Genomic DNA, 14,843 nt, shown 5'->3' on the forward strand with positions numbered 1-14,843 from the left:
TATTAAAATGAGCAAAAAAAAAAGATAAAAGTATACAAAGAAAAAAAAATTGCTTACATAATTCTGATAAATGTGCCAAACTACATTAATCCAGTTGTTTTTAAGCGGTAGTTTTCATTATTCAGATCTAATCTTTCTCGTCTTTTTTATACACAGTGAAGAACATTTAACACGAAACTGAGGGGGGATCAAAACATTTTTTAGCGTTAAAAGTATTTCACAGATTTTTTTTTAATTTTATTAAATTGCGTAGTTGTAATTTCCTTTAAACTGAATTTTCATGTCAAGCGTTTTTGTGTCAAACGTATTTTACTGTGCATTATATCTGTATACATACCAAATAATAGAGCATCAAAGCATGTAATAGAAAAAGGATTGCTTACACACTTGTTACTTTTATGTAAAATAAGTTTTTTGTAAATGAGATTCAAAATACTGTATTACCCCCCATTATCCGCCATGCCGCAAAATTAGGGGGGTCACCAGATTTTCAACAACACTTTGCCTGGTCCTTTCCGCCATGCCAGAAAAATTGAGGTTAGGAAAAAAAATTAATACTATGAAAAAAATATGTTCTCAACTTAAAAATTAATTATAAGTTCTATACATATCTTATTAGTATTAATAAACAGTTTAATTTGTAAAAATATTTACTAACAATATCATTTGTTATTTTAACAAGAAAAATACTGTTTAATAACAAATAATTTTATAAAAATTAAATTAAAACTAAGTAAGCAAACATTCAAGCAGTAAGTTACCGCCTCTAAACCAGTGCTAAAGAATTTAATATAGCTATTAAATGAATAAAAATTAAACTTACTTCTCTAAAAGGAACCTAATATAATTTATTTAAAACTATTACGAACAAATCGCAATAATGATGATAGCTTCTGAATTGATTACTTTATTGGCATATAATTAAATCCATTACTAATGACCTACCATAAATAACAAACACCATATGCAATACACATTTTTTTTTTTTTTTGAAAGAAGGTTACTTTCGGGATTTATGTTTTTCTTTCAGTGGTTTGCTTTCTGATTGGAACTGAATGGGGAAATTTACTTTTGTTTTGTTGCAAAATAAACCTCAAATTATCCAGCATGCCGGAAAATTAGAATTGCTGGTCCTCATTTTTTTCCGGCATGCCGGATAATGCGGGGTAATACGGTAGATAATTCATATGAAATAATAAAATTCATTGAAATAGCATATACAGTGAAGCACCATTTATACGTTTCTGAAGGAACAGTGAGAAAAAAGCGAAAATTGAAAAAAATGTATAGTAGGTATTTGTTAATATATGTATTAAACTTTGCAGGGACGAAATTAAAAAAGGTATAATTGTTAAAAATGTTTGAAAGAGAAACGTATAATCGGTGCTTCACTGTATATATAACAAAATCAGCCTGCAATAAGGTTTTTTTAAAGTAAAAATTAGTTAAAATTTTAATATAAAAAATTTCAGGATCAACAAATTGTAAAATTTACTTTCCTTTTTCAGCTTGAATTTTCATAGCTATAAAATTATAGTACAAAAATAGTTATCACTGGAAGCTTGGAGAAATGCCTTTACAAAGAAATACAGTGAAGCACCGTTTATACATTTTTGAAGGGACTGTATGAAAAAAGCATATAAATGAAAAAACGTATAATAGGTATATACGCTGATATGTATTTGACTCACAGGGACCAACTTAAAAAACGTATTATTACTAAAAACGTATAAACGGTGCTTCACTGTATTAGAAAAAATGCATAAAAAATAATGCTTTGTCACAAATATCAAAAAAATGGACAATGCAGATCATTTTCCCCACTTGCAGGATAAGTAAATAAAGAAAGTAACCTGAGCGAAAAAGAGAGAAATGTTTTTTTAAAGAAAATAAAAATTAGGAGATAGTAATCTTAAATCCAAAAGCAGTTTAAAATTCTAAAAACTTTTGCCAAAAATAAGATTTGGCTGGTATGTAAGTAATTTGCATTTGATATTAAAATACATAAAAAACTATTTGCACTTAATTCTGAAATGTTTCCACTAATTCAGTGTTTTCATCTTTCTTCGGTAACAACACAATTTTCCCAATATTTTTTCTTTCTACCATACACTTTGTTGCTTGTACAACCTGCAAGTAAACAAATTTTTGATGACTATGAATTATAATCAATTAAAAATAAAAACTGCTATTAATTTAACAAAACTAAAGTTTTTTGTAGTAAAATATTATATTTGAGCATTTTTTAAACAGTTTTCACAGAATTTTTTGCATCTTTTTTTTTTCCCCCTTTCAAATTATTTTTATACTCCATAATTTAAGTGGGAAAAGGTTCTTGCCAATTTTGAGACATTATAAAAAGATGTGATGATCATTGATACTGAAATAATTACCATATGCCTAAAAAGACTCAAGAGTACAAACTTGAACTTTGACCATTGGAGACATTTGTTAAACTTGGAACAGTAATTCACGGATTGGTAGAAAAAAAATAGAAATAATAAAACCAGACTATTACTGTATATGTCTGAGGGTGGAGATTTGATTGCGCCCTCACCCTAGATGTAATTTTGATTTATTCTGTGTTGTTCCTTCATTTAGTACTAGATGTAATAATAGACACGGGCTTGAAAAAAATTAAATATTTATAAACATATTATAAACTATTCCCCACTTCCTTTTATGAAAAAAGAAAAATAGATTGGCATTTCTGTAAGGTCAAATGATTAACTTAAAGCTGCATCAAGTTGGTTTTATAAAATATATTTTTTTTAATTATAAAATATGACTTTCATTTTAGAGAAAAGCTCCAAACATGCAATTTCTGTTAACTAAGATAAGAAGTACTATTTTTGGGATCATGTAGGCATAATCAAAACCTTTATAGGGATCTTGCAGGCATAATAGAAACTTTTACAATACAGATTCATTTGAAGCAAATTTGTATAAATTTTCTTTGTCAAAACTCTACATAGCACTTATGGAATTTCATGACTGAGAATGCCTCTCTCTCTCTCTGTATATATATATATATATATATATATATAGTTTAAATAACCTCCAAATTCTTTTCCAAAACCAAATTTTCCTTAAAATGTTATCCTTGTTTTCGATTTCAAACTATGAGTTATTCATGCAATGTTTTTGCTGAAAGAATAAGAATTACAGGCCACATAATTCGGCTTAACTTATTTCTGAAAATATCTTGTTTATATTTAAATGGGATGCAATAGAGTAGAATTACATCTGAAATGTCATCCATAATTATTGTCTTCTTTTCATGCTTAGTAAAAATATGCAACCAGGGAATGTAATTCAGCATTTTGCTAATTTTGCTTTGGTAGCAGTTATGCAGATTTTTCCTTTTTCAGGAAAAGTTTTTTTATTACTTCAGTCACATAATATGAATGATGGGGGGGGGGGGGGGAGATGAGCAAGTTTTCTTCAACTACTTTTGGCTATGCAACTGTTCTACATGCATATTTACAACTTTTCAGAGTTTTGGAATCTGGGTCAGTTTTAACCTCATGTAGCATAAGCGTTAAAAAGTAACAATATTTGTTATCATACTACACAAGCTTTTACTTTTGCAATGTAAAATGCTTGTGTAGGCCAGCATATGTGTAAATGCTGGTATGATTGTCTTGAATCAAACAAAGTGAAAAAGCGGAAGGAAGTGGTATTTTGCAAATGTTACACAGAGGAAGAGTATATAAAATTATATGGGAATAAAAATTAAGAGAAAAAATAAAATCTAAAATTTTTGAATATCTTTTATAAATTATAAAAGAATTTTCTTCTATATCAGTGATGAAACATAACATGATGCAAAAATGAATGTTAAAACGTAATGCTGGAAACATAATAAGGGAAAATGGTGCAAATTATGCTATACTTCTATTTCAAATAAAAAATTTCGTTGGAAAAATTGGCTTTCAACAATGTTACAATAAAAAAAAATAAAAAAAACAAATTATTCATGAAATCATAAAAAAATATTCATCAGTAAAGTTTGCTTTTTACCGTAGTGCTGGTAAAACACATTGTTAGTGTTATTTGTTTTTCATTTGTAAGCTTATTGACTAATTCGAAAAAAAAAAAAAAAAATAATAGCAGAATATTTGCTCATAGTTGCTCATACACACATAATTATTTAAATCAACATAAGGCTTGTTAAAAGCCAAAAAGGTGATAAAATTTATCAAGGTTTTTCCCTTGGGAAACAATACAAGGTCTTTGCACAGTATTTGGCTGTGCAATGTCTGCTACATAAGAGTAAATCTCAAAATATTTACTTTTTATTTTTGCTGTAAAAATACATATGTCAAGTTTTCTATTATTTTTAAATCTCATTACAGTAAAAAAAATATAAATATTTCATGATTTTCCATTACGTACAGGACATTTTGCAGCCAAATAATGTGATCTAACTGTTATTCTTTGACTATTAGTATAAGTCATATATATATATATATATATATATATATATATATATATATATATATATATATATATATATATATATATTTTGTTTAAAAAAAAGACCAATAATATTTTCAGAAAATAAAATTGTACACTGTAAGTTTAAATTAAAAATATGTACACTTTATTTTATTCTCATGTGATTATATGGACTATACTTAAATGTAATATACAAAAGTCATACCTCATCAAAAGACCAAACAGAATCAATTCGGGGACTTATTTTGTCATCATTGTAAAGATTCATAATTTTCTCAAGAGTATTCCTAAAGGTTTCAGGCTCGTTTTCAAATATGGATGCTATGCTAAGACCACATATTCCATGATTCTTCATTATTACATTGAATATGTTTATATTTTTTGTTTGCCACCAAACTTTCAAGTTTTGTAATATATTTCTCTTTTCCCCATTTATCATGTTGCTTATTCCTGAAAATACAGAAGAAACACTATAAATGCATTAAAAATAAATACATATTGGCCATTATTTGTCAAAATAAACAATTAGTTTAAAAATAAAGTTTAGTATTTTTATAATTATTTTTTATATAAAGTGTAGACAGCAGGAATAGTTGGACAAATCTGAAATTATATAGTTTTTCCACAAAATTTTCTTCAAATAAAGTCATTTTTTCTACTTGGAACACAAAGAGAAAAAAAAAAGCAAATCGAATGTTTCTCTCAACATGATTTCTAGTGGTGCCATTGTTTTAGTCTTCCAATGAATAAATAATACTTTAAATTTATCAGAACAGACATTGTGCTTTTAAATTTTATATGAAATATATTTTAATTACAAATTTGGGGATGCATAAAATTCTTTGTGTTGAAAGTGATTTTATATCATCTATGGAAAAAAGTATCCAATAATTTTCAGAGGTTCAACCATATACATCTATAAGTTCAATGTAAATCATAAAATAGTAGGTACATAATCATGTCTCATCATGAAAATGTACATAATTTTTAACCTGATTTCAAAAAACCTGCAACCATTTTCTTAGAAAATTCACAAAAGAGTTCTGAATTTTTCTTATTTATTTCAATTAAATTATGAGACATTTTTTCTGATTATCAACTCAAAAAGGAATTATTTATCAAATTATTATTATTTTAACTCAGGAATCTGCATATTTCTAGAAATTTTCCTGGGGGGGGGAGGGGTCATTGTAACAAACTCCACTATGAACTTAATATTGAAATTTGTAGAAGAAATGGATTGCCTTAAAAGTTTTCTGTGTGATAGGGGTAAAAAGGATGGTGACCTCAGCTACTAATGTTTCTCCACCATTTTCCTCTTAATTTGTTATGTATCCAGAAAGAAAGATAGAAACACACAACTATATTTTCATAGAAACTCAATCTCAACTCCAAAATTATGCAAATTTACATATTTGAAATCTAATCAAGAAGGGACAACTATCCATTTCTTTGAGGGTTTAAATAATTTCTGCATTTTCCAAATACATTGAACAAACAAATTTCATTCAAAATCTTCAAACAGAAAATAAAGATTTTTTTTTTTTTTTAAATCCTACTATTATTTTTATGAAAAATATTTTTTTTTTTTTTTTTTTTTTTTTTTTGCATCTTTTGAATTTCTATCGAATTTTAATCAAGCCAAAGCACAACAAACATGTATTTGATCTACTATTGAAAATACAAAACAATCTTGTATCATTATTCACAACTAAAAGAAAACCACTAAATTTATGTATGATAAAAGGGAAATATGCATAGTAGAGTACATAATACAAATGAATAAGATATGCATAAATAAAATATACATAATAGAGGTATAATACTACTCTATTATGCATAATATTTCAATAGCTTTATTTAAGTAAAATGAAACCAAGATTCTTTAACTAATGAAAAATATTTTGATACTTTTCTAAACATTTTGTACGTGTTACATACCAATGTGAACAATACGACCCATGTGTCGTAAACAATTTTGTGCTCTAATGAAATCCACTCCAGAAAGACAATCAAGAATGACATGAACACCTGGAAATAACAAAACATTAATTAAAACCAAACATGACATACAACTACAGTTTCCCTCTTGCTTACGAAAAATCTCTGCATGGCAGGGAAGAAAGAGATGCAAGCAGATAAGTTTCTTTATTTTGGCCTGATATTTGATTGTAACTTTTTATAGAAGCAACAGTTTGAAACAAACAAAAGGCAGTTTAAAGTGTTTTGCAGGTTGTAAGTGGGTTGCTCTTGATCTACTCTGAATTTTATACATATCAGTAGTGCTTAGATATTGTTGTAAACCTTTGGTTAGTACATCCAGAGAAATTAGGAGGTCATTGGAACTTTTTGCAATCAAGCCCTTCATCCAATCACCAGAGCCATAGGCAGCTGGTGCACCAAAAAAGTAAGGGCATAACCTCAGAAGCTGTTTTTCTTCTGTAAAATTGGGCTATATTACTGGCTATTAATATTATTGACTTAATAGTTCCTATAAATGTGAAATATGGCATCAAAAATCGGAACGGATGGCCACCGCGTAGATTTTCCACTTCCATTTTAAAATTTCATTCTTACGATATAAGGTGAAAAAGTTCATTTTTTTGGAACTTTTAGTTTTTACTTTCAAAAAGTAAATCAATCCCACTCAATGAAAATCATTTTTAAATTAATGACTGATTTGATTTTTAACTCTGAAAAGTGAGGGGGCAGTTGCCCACCCGTACAAGCCGCCTATGACCAGAGCACTGAAAACTATTATGGAAGCAGTGCTTAGAAATTGGATAGTTGAAAAAAAAAAGGCTGTTGTGCTATGGGAGGAAATCTAAAGTACATCTAAACTAGTGTTCCCGCTAGGTCGTTTTTGAAGGGCGCAGCGCCCTGCCCTTTTCCATATCAGCAGAATGCGCCCTGCCCTTCTTTTAGGTCGTGAAATGCGCCCCTCCCTTTTCAAAAATAAGAAATTGCACCCTGTGTTTTTAAAAAGATGCCTCAAGCATCCTTTGGACCTGCGGCGAGATCGGGGCAATTTTATTTGTCTAACGATCGTCTGCAAAAACGCCCATGTCTTATCATTGTTCCCAGAATTTCACCCTGAAAACGGCTCCATAACCAAAAGGGGAAGCAAATACCTAGGCAAAGAGGGGATGAGATTCTCAGAATTCAAACAGGCTTATCAGTAGAAAACAAAGGCATGTTCTTTCTTCTACTGAGGGTGGGTTTTTGAAAGGTTGTGGGAAGGAGTAGGGTCCTCTGTTAATAGAGAGATCATTGTTTCATTCCTTCCCATTCTTGGTCTTCTGAGAATCAACAATGAGAGAGTGAATAGGACATTTTCCTAACATTTCAGCCCTTTGTGTCCGTTTTTCGTATGCACGTGGAAATTAGGCTTAGCTAATTTTAGCGCATTGCTATTGATTGTGTAGCAATCTTTTCACATCTGTTTCTGGAAAGTTAACTTTCTGATTGTTTCCTAGGAAGAACATAGTACAAAGCTTACTGAGCTAAAAGGCAAGGGTATTTTTTAAATATCTTAAATTTTTTACCCCTGCCCCCTCCCCCCCAAATAGTGTTTGATGTGGAAACATATTGCTTTGACAGGGCGTTCATACAATTCTTTCCTTTTTGCAAAGCATTTTTATTATCTTTGTATATGTGTGTTGTGTGTGATTCATATAACAGATTATTTAAAACACTTATTGACATAATAAAAAGCATACTTTTGACATGCTTGTGCTTTTTCCAACTAAAATGATCTTGCACTGCTTCTTTTTCTTTTATAAATATTATAAAATTGATTTTTAAAGAAATCACAAAATTAAAATGCCGGTATATTAAATTTTCACAAAATATTGTCTGAGATAAAAATCTTTCCTTGGCCCAAGCTGCTTATGCCATTGCATTTAGCAACGCATACATCCGCAAACACATTTGTGTTATGAATTTGAACGACTCCAAGACTAGGAAATAGAACTCTAATAAAGTCTTTTTTGTTTTGCACCTTGCTACAACTGCATTTATGAAGCACTGCACACAGTATTTTAATTTAATTATCCTATTTGAAGTGTAATATATTTAAAGAAAGAGAAATTACCCTCATAATGATTTTGATGTCTACTAAAATAATTAATGGCACAATGCACATTACTAGGCAGTTTCTTAGGTAGGAAGGGGTGATCAGTAATTAAATACTGTTCTTCTTAAATTAAAATTCAAAGGGTTTTGAAATGCCTATATTTGTTTTACTCTTATAGGTAGTTAAAATTATGGCCTAAAAAGTATTGGAAAACATCTAAAGCCCAGTAGTCAAAATTATGGCATGAAAAGTGAAGCTAAATGTTCCTATAGAGTGTGGAAAATGTGCTTAGCTTAGTTGGCATTTGTGTGGGGGGGGGGAGTGGGGGAGCCAACCCTATTCTGAAGACAAGTGCATTTTCTAGATAAAATCATATTTAATACTAAAGTCAGTGGTGACAGCGATTGAGGGGGAGGGTGCATGGTGCAGACTAGACTGTTTGAATTTTTGCAAGGTGTTTTAAGTGTTATTTCTCCTCTTTTTTTAGGGGGGGGGGTCTCAGTGCTTTTTGAGTGGTGCATCATTGGTCTTGGGTGGGGGGACACCACGTTGAAATAGTGCCCCTTTCAAATGCCAGCAACCTGCCCTTTTTTTTTTCGAGAGTGAACACTAATCTAAACATATGTATTTCCCTCTGGAACTTGGAGAAGCTCAGACAAAGCAGCTTAAAACTCAAGCAGGTTTTTTTGCACGAGTTGTTGAACCTGAAATACATGTACAATAAGGTGGGACGAAAAACACTTTTTTTCAAATCAACTTCTAATGGAGCGGAAAAATTGCGCATTGGCATCCTAAAAATGGGAAAAAAATATAAAATTTATAAACAATTTTTGAAATCGCACAAGAGCCCTCAAGTTGAGAAAAAATAGAAAAAATTTTCAATTTTTAAAGATGTATATTTTTTTCAAAAAATAATTTACTTCGGGCACATTTTAGATCATTTGAATTTGAGCAGAAAGCCTTAAAGTACCATTTTTAAAGTAGTAAAAGTCATACTATTTCAAAAATTCTTAAGCTGACATAAAGTTATAAAAATATACTATAAAACATCGGTTTTAATGTTTTACATGCATTTCTCTTATGCTGAAATGACTCAGGACTCACCGCGTTGCAGGTCTGCCATTTCTGATTTTTCCGGGGGGGGGGGGGAGGTCAATGGATGCAAATTCAATGGGAGTTTCAACGGAAAACAGCAAAACTAACGCCCGCCCAAATGTAAATTTATTTATTTCTCAAAGCCGTAGTATTGGAGGGGGGGGGGGTAACAAACCACCTCCTGAACCCCTAAATGATGGCCTAATAGAAAGCGGTGGCAGCAAGTCGAGTCCATCTCACCACCCACTTTGGGTGTGATTCATTATGCTGAAGTTCTTTAAATTCTGACTTCGTATCAAATGTTCTTGATCTGATTGTTATTTACTATGAAAACCTTCTGGGTTTTCATACTTGCAATAGTTTTTTGCAGCCTGTGTCACAAGTTTTGCACATCTCTCTATCGTTTGAGTGTGGTATTAAATATTCAAGCTATGGCAAGGCTTTGATTTTCCATGAAGTTCAAAGTCTTTTGTTTCCATATCTGACAACAATGGTAGTGGTATCAGCTTACACTTGAGGCGATCAATAAGTTCAGGATAATATGTGGCTTGAAAATTAATTATGAAAGCTTGAAGAGTCCTGGCGGCTCATTTCAGGCTTTCAGTATTTTCCTGTAGCCTAATTCTCGAATGTGCTGTGTGTAGTCCAATATCATCGCCATATCATATTCTCTGGATGACAAAAGAACGAATTTCTATGAATGACAGGATCAAGGATTTCTTTTAATGTTATTCGGTAAATGTCTTGTTCTTTGAATGACCTTTAGTATATGCTTCGGACCATGTTTCACGGTGTAATGCACCTTAATATCAAACCAAACAGGAGCTTAGGTCTTTACTATAATTTTTCCAGTATCTGCATTACGCTTGTTGGACTAATATGGGAAACATTAAAGTCCTAACACCTAGTTAGCATAGTTAACCATTGGGACTGACTAGGGAGTCTGGGATTCTTAACAAGGGTGCCCATATAGGGGGGGGGAAAGGGGGGCTCAAGCCCCCCCCCCCTTTGAAATGAGAACTTCCTTGCTTTTAGTGATTTTTTCATTGCAAAAATGCAGAAAAATTTCTTTTCCACCCATTAATGAATAAGTTATTAAATCTATCAAATTTTAATATCACTAATCTGTACTGAAATCTGTTTCCATGGGGAAAATATTCTGCGAAACAATGGGGAAAATTTCTGAGCCCCCCCCCCTAAAATTTTGCATATGGGTGCCCTTGATTCTTAACAGTTAATTCTGGATCACTTGCTGAACTTTTTCTGCTCGAAGTATGGAAATTTCAACAAAAATGAGAAATTTCTGTGCCATACTCGACCAGTAGAGAGATGTATAAAACTTGCGACAAAGACTGGTGGAAAAGTTTGCTGGCAAGAAAACCCAGTTGGTTTTATTGAGTAGACAACATTGAGATGAAGATCTTTAGTAAAAAATTTGATACTAAGTAAAATATTTCTTAACAGAAAAATCACACACAAATTGTTGGTTGGTTGAGTAGGGTGTTTGTGTGTGGAGGGGGGGGGGGACGAGAACTCTAGTTGCTGCTAAATCCACATGGTGAGTCCTGAATCATTTTAACATAATGGAGAATAAGTAAAACATTAAAACAGATGTTTAATATTTATTGAAAGCCAAAGCCCAGCCATAACTTGAATATTTGATACCATACTCAGTCGGTAAGAGGTGAGCATAACTTGTGACAGAGGATGAAGTAAGATACTGCAAGGGTGAAAACTGAGAAGGTTTTCATAATAAATAACAATTAGATCAAGAACATTTAATACGAATTCAGAATTTAAAGAACTTCAGAATAATGAATGAAATCCAAATTGGTTGGTTGATTGGGTAAAGTGCTGAGTGGGACTCGCCTTGCTGCCACCGCCATGTGATTGAGCCCGTCATTTTAGGGGTCAGGGAGTGGTTCATTTCCTTCCTCCCCCACCACACCACGGTTTTGAGAAATAAATTTATTTACATTTGGGTAGGCATGAGTTTTATTGTTTTGCGTTGAAACTTCCATTGAATTTGCAACCTTCCCCCCCCCCCCTGGAAAAATTTGAAATGGCGGCCCTATGCGTGGTGAGTCCTCAGTCATTTCATCATAAGAGAAATGTATTTAAAACATTAAAACGGAAGTTAAATAGTATATTTTTATAGCTTTATGTCAGCCTAAAAATTTTTTAAATAATATGACTTTTACTACTTCAAAAATGGTATTTTAAGGCTTTCTGCTCAAATTCAAATGATCAACAATGTACCCGCAAGTTTTTCTATACATTTCAGGAACTACAAACTATTTTATACTATTAGAAATGAAGTAAATTATTTTTTGAAAAACATATACGCCTTTAAAAATTGCCGATTTTTTCTCAACTTGAGGGTTTTTGCGTGATTTCAAATTTTTTACATTATTTTACACATAATTAGGATGCCAAGGCACAAGTTTTTCTGGCTATTAGAAATTGATTAGGAAAAAAAAAATGTTTTTCGACCCACTGTAATGTGCAACCTTAGTTTGGAGCCTGAAAATCTTGCATTCTGCAATCAAATGGAATGTGATAATTTTAAAGTGGTCACAGATCTTGTGCCAGCAGTTTGAAAGTATACAAGCTGCAATATTGTAAGAATGTGAGAATTTTATGTGGACACAGATCTTTTGCTATCAGTTTGAAAGACATACAATGTTGTAAGAATGATATTTTTAAAGTGGTCACAGATTTTGTGCCAGCTGTTATAAAGACATACAAGCTGCAATGTAGCAAGAAGTAAGTCCAATGCTTTTATGCAACTATTAATGAGCTGTAACGAAAACTGTAGTGGTTGAAGATTTATACTGACAGTTCCTGTGCAGTTCAACAAAGTAATGCTGGAGCTGGGGTCTTTTATGACCTGTTCTCTACTTATGCTTCCACTGGCCATTACACATCCAATTTAGTTTCAAGTTATTTTGTGAATAATTGATTTAGAAAAAGAATCTTACTCATGTAACAGACATTGAAAGAGATTTTAATGTGATTTTTTTCTTAAATAGTCAATAGCGCTAAAATAATAAGATGCACGTTTGTTCAAGCAAATAAATGGGATTTGGGTCTCTTTCAATGATTAAATTAGATTTCGATTTCTTTTCGCTCATTAAATTAATTTTGTGCTTCATAACCATGCTCAAATAAATATTCATCTAAAATGTTCAAGTAATAAACTACTCCTACTCCCTCAGTATAAGGAATCCTACTTAAAATTTTGGTCAGGGTGGGTAATCTCACCTTACTTTTTTTCCCCGAGAGTGAACCCTGTGAGGGTCTATATCTGTCATACGTCTTTTCCTTTCCTTTACTATCTCTTCCTTGCGCCTGTGTCAAGGACGGATCCAGAAAATATTCAAGGAAGGAGCGATTGATTTCAAATACTTACCCTTTTACTAATTCCCAAACCTCGCCCCCCTAACACAGCATGGAATATTGTCTCAAAATACTTATTTTTTTTTCTTTTTGGAACTTTATGAACTCTTTCCTTAATGTCATTTAAGGTGTCCTATAATTTTTCTTTTGGTACATCAATTTTAAAAACTTTCCAGGGGACAGCACCCGAGCCTCATCTAAGATTGCCTAAAACCGAGTTCTTGGAACTTTGAAAAACTTCCTATAAAAAGTTCCATTATCTATCACCAAAGTGCTAAGACATGTGCTACAGATGCGTTTTCAAATCTACAATATTCTGGAAAAAAATCAGAAAGGGAGAGCATCTTTTTTTCTGTAACATTATTGAAGATCGCCTAAAGTTACGTTTTTGGAACTTAAGTATCAAAAATATGGCGAGGGAGATGTCCTGCATCTCGGCTCAAGGAGGGGGCGATCGCCCCTCCCTTGTATCCTTGGTCTGTGTCTATGCACCTGAATTTGCATTTTTTTATGTTTACTTAATTCTTTGTATAGTATTGGAAATTAAACATTAATAATTAAGACACACATTAACAGAAAAAAGAGAAGACATACAAAGACATAAAAGTTAGAAAATAGTTCTGGCACAAATATTTTACTCAAAAGAAAAACACACACACACACATTTACACATAGAAAATACCTGATGGTTCATGTTTTAAAACTTCTTCCACAAAATCATGGTTTTTATAATCAATTGGATGAGTTACACCATTTTCTTTTATCATTTCATGTTTGCTTGAAGATGCTGTCCCAAAAATTTTAACATTTTCAACAGATCTTGCAATCTGAGTGGCTGCCCAACCTACACCACCTATAAGGACAAAGTTAAATACACGAGGCATTAACGAAAAATAAACTTATTCAAACTGATTGTAAACAAATAACAAAGTTTTAAAGTTCAAAGATGCTGTAGTAATTAGTATCTAGTCTCTACATAGTATAAAATTAAGTCTGTAAAAAGCGTCTGTTTGTGTGAACTCGCAAAACTTGAGAACTACCCGGCCGATTTCGCTGAAATTCTCAGAGTAACTTTCTTTCAGCACTGGAAAGGTTTGCAGACTGGTTCAAAAAAACCTCGATGCCTCGATGAGTAGTTCTTTGTTTATTCCAATTACCGGCCAATTTTCACATAAACTCACGAATCTGGGGGTGAAAAATTACTTGCACATATATTAATATCACATATCGTTGGCAAGGGGTAGAATTTTCCGTGTTCTACGCAATTTGTTTCAATGCTCTAACTTAATTATGGCGGGAGTTATTCGCGTTTTTACGAATTTTTTTAGGCTTAGCTGAAATTTAGGCAATGCTTTTTTTCATTACATCTATCAATGAAAAGTGAAGGAATTGTCCCACAGTTTCCTTTTTGACACCATTGGATAGAGCCGACATTTTTTTACTCCAGATCTATCTCGACCTATGGTCGAAAAACTAAGCAGCTTCTATCTCCAAAGGGAAAAAAGTTACAAGACTTATTAAATCAAGTTCAAAAATTCTCACATCCATTCAAGTTGTCAACCATTTTATTTTCGCGTTTCAACGGTTACGCTTTTTGAAACCATTGTTTTTCCTTTCCATCTCATTTTCATTTCTTGAACTTATTTTATTTTGTCTTTCCGTGGTTACGCTTTTTAAATCCTTTTTCATTTTAATTTCTTAAAAGTATTTTAATATATGTCCTCATTGTATGAAAGAGAAATTTTGCATGATGTTTTCTTTTCTTTTATTGACTGCCTGATTGTTGCACATCAGTCACTTGACACAATCGTCA

At 31.8% G+C, this 14,843-nt stretch overlaps 1 protein-coding gene across 2 annotated transcripts in view; it reads right to left on the minus strand.

Moving 5' to 3' along the window:
• LOC129223905 (synaptic vesicle membrane protein VAT-1 homolog) overlaps positions 1-14,843 on the minus strand; it is a 36,816-nt gene that overhangs the window by 9,747 nt on the left and 12,226 nt on the right. Inside the window, exons 4-7 of one of the 2 annotated variants that reach the window (XM_054858282.1) lie at positions 13,713-13,883; positions 6,403-6,492; positions 4,667-4,911; positions 2,023-2,130 (exon numbers count right to left, since the gene is read on the minus strand). In XM_054858282.1, the coding sequence (XP_054714257.1) occupies positions 2,023-2,130; positions 4,667-4,911; positions 6,403-6,492; positions 13,713-13,883 (614 nt within the window). The remainder of the gene's footprint in view (positions 1-2,022; positions 2,131-4,666; positions 4,912-6,402; positions 6,493-13,712; positions 13,884-14,843) is intronic. The other variant, XM_054858283.1, reaches the window with a different exon arrangement.

The sequence above is a fragment of the Uloborus diversus genome, chromosome 6, assembly GCF_026930045.1.
Source record: "Uloborus diversus isolate 005 chromosome 6, Udiv.v.3.1, whole genome shotgun sequence".
Classification (NCBI taxonomy): domain Eukaryota; kingdom Metazoa; phylum Arthropoda; class Arachnida; order Araneae; family Uloboridae; genus Uloborus; species Uloborus diversus.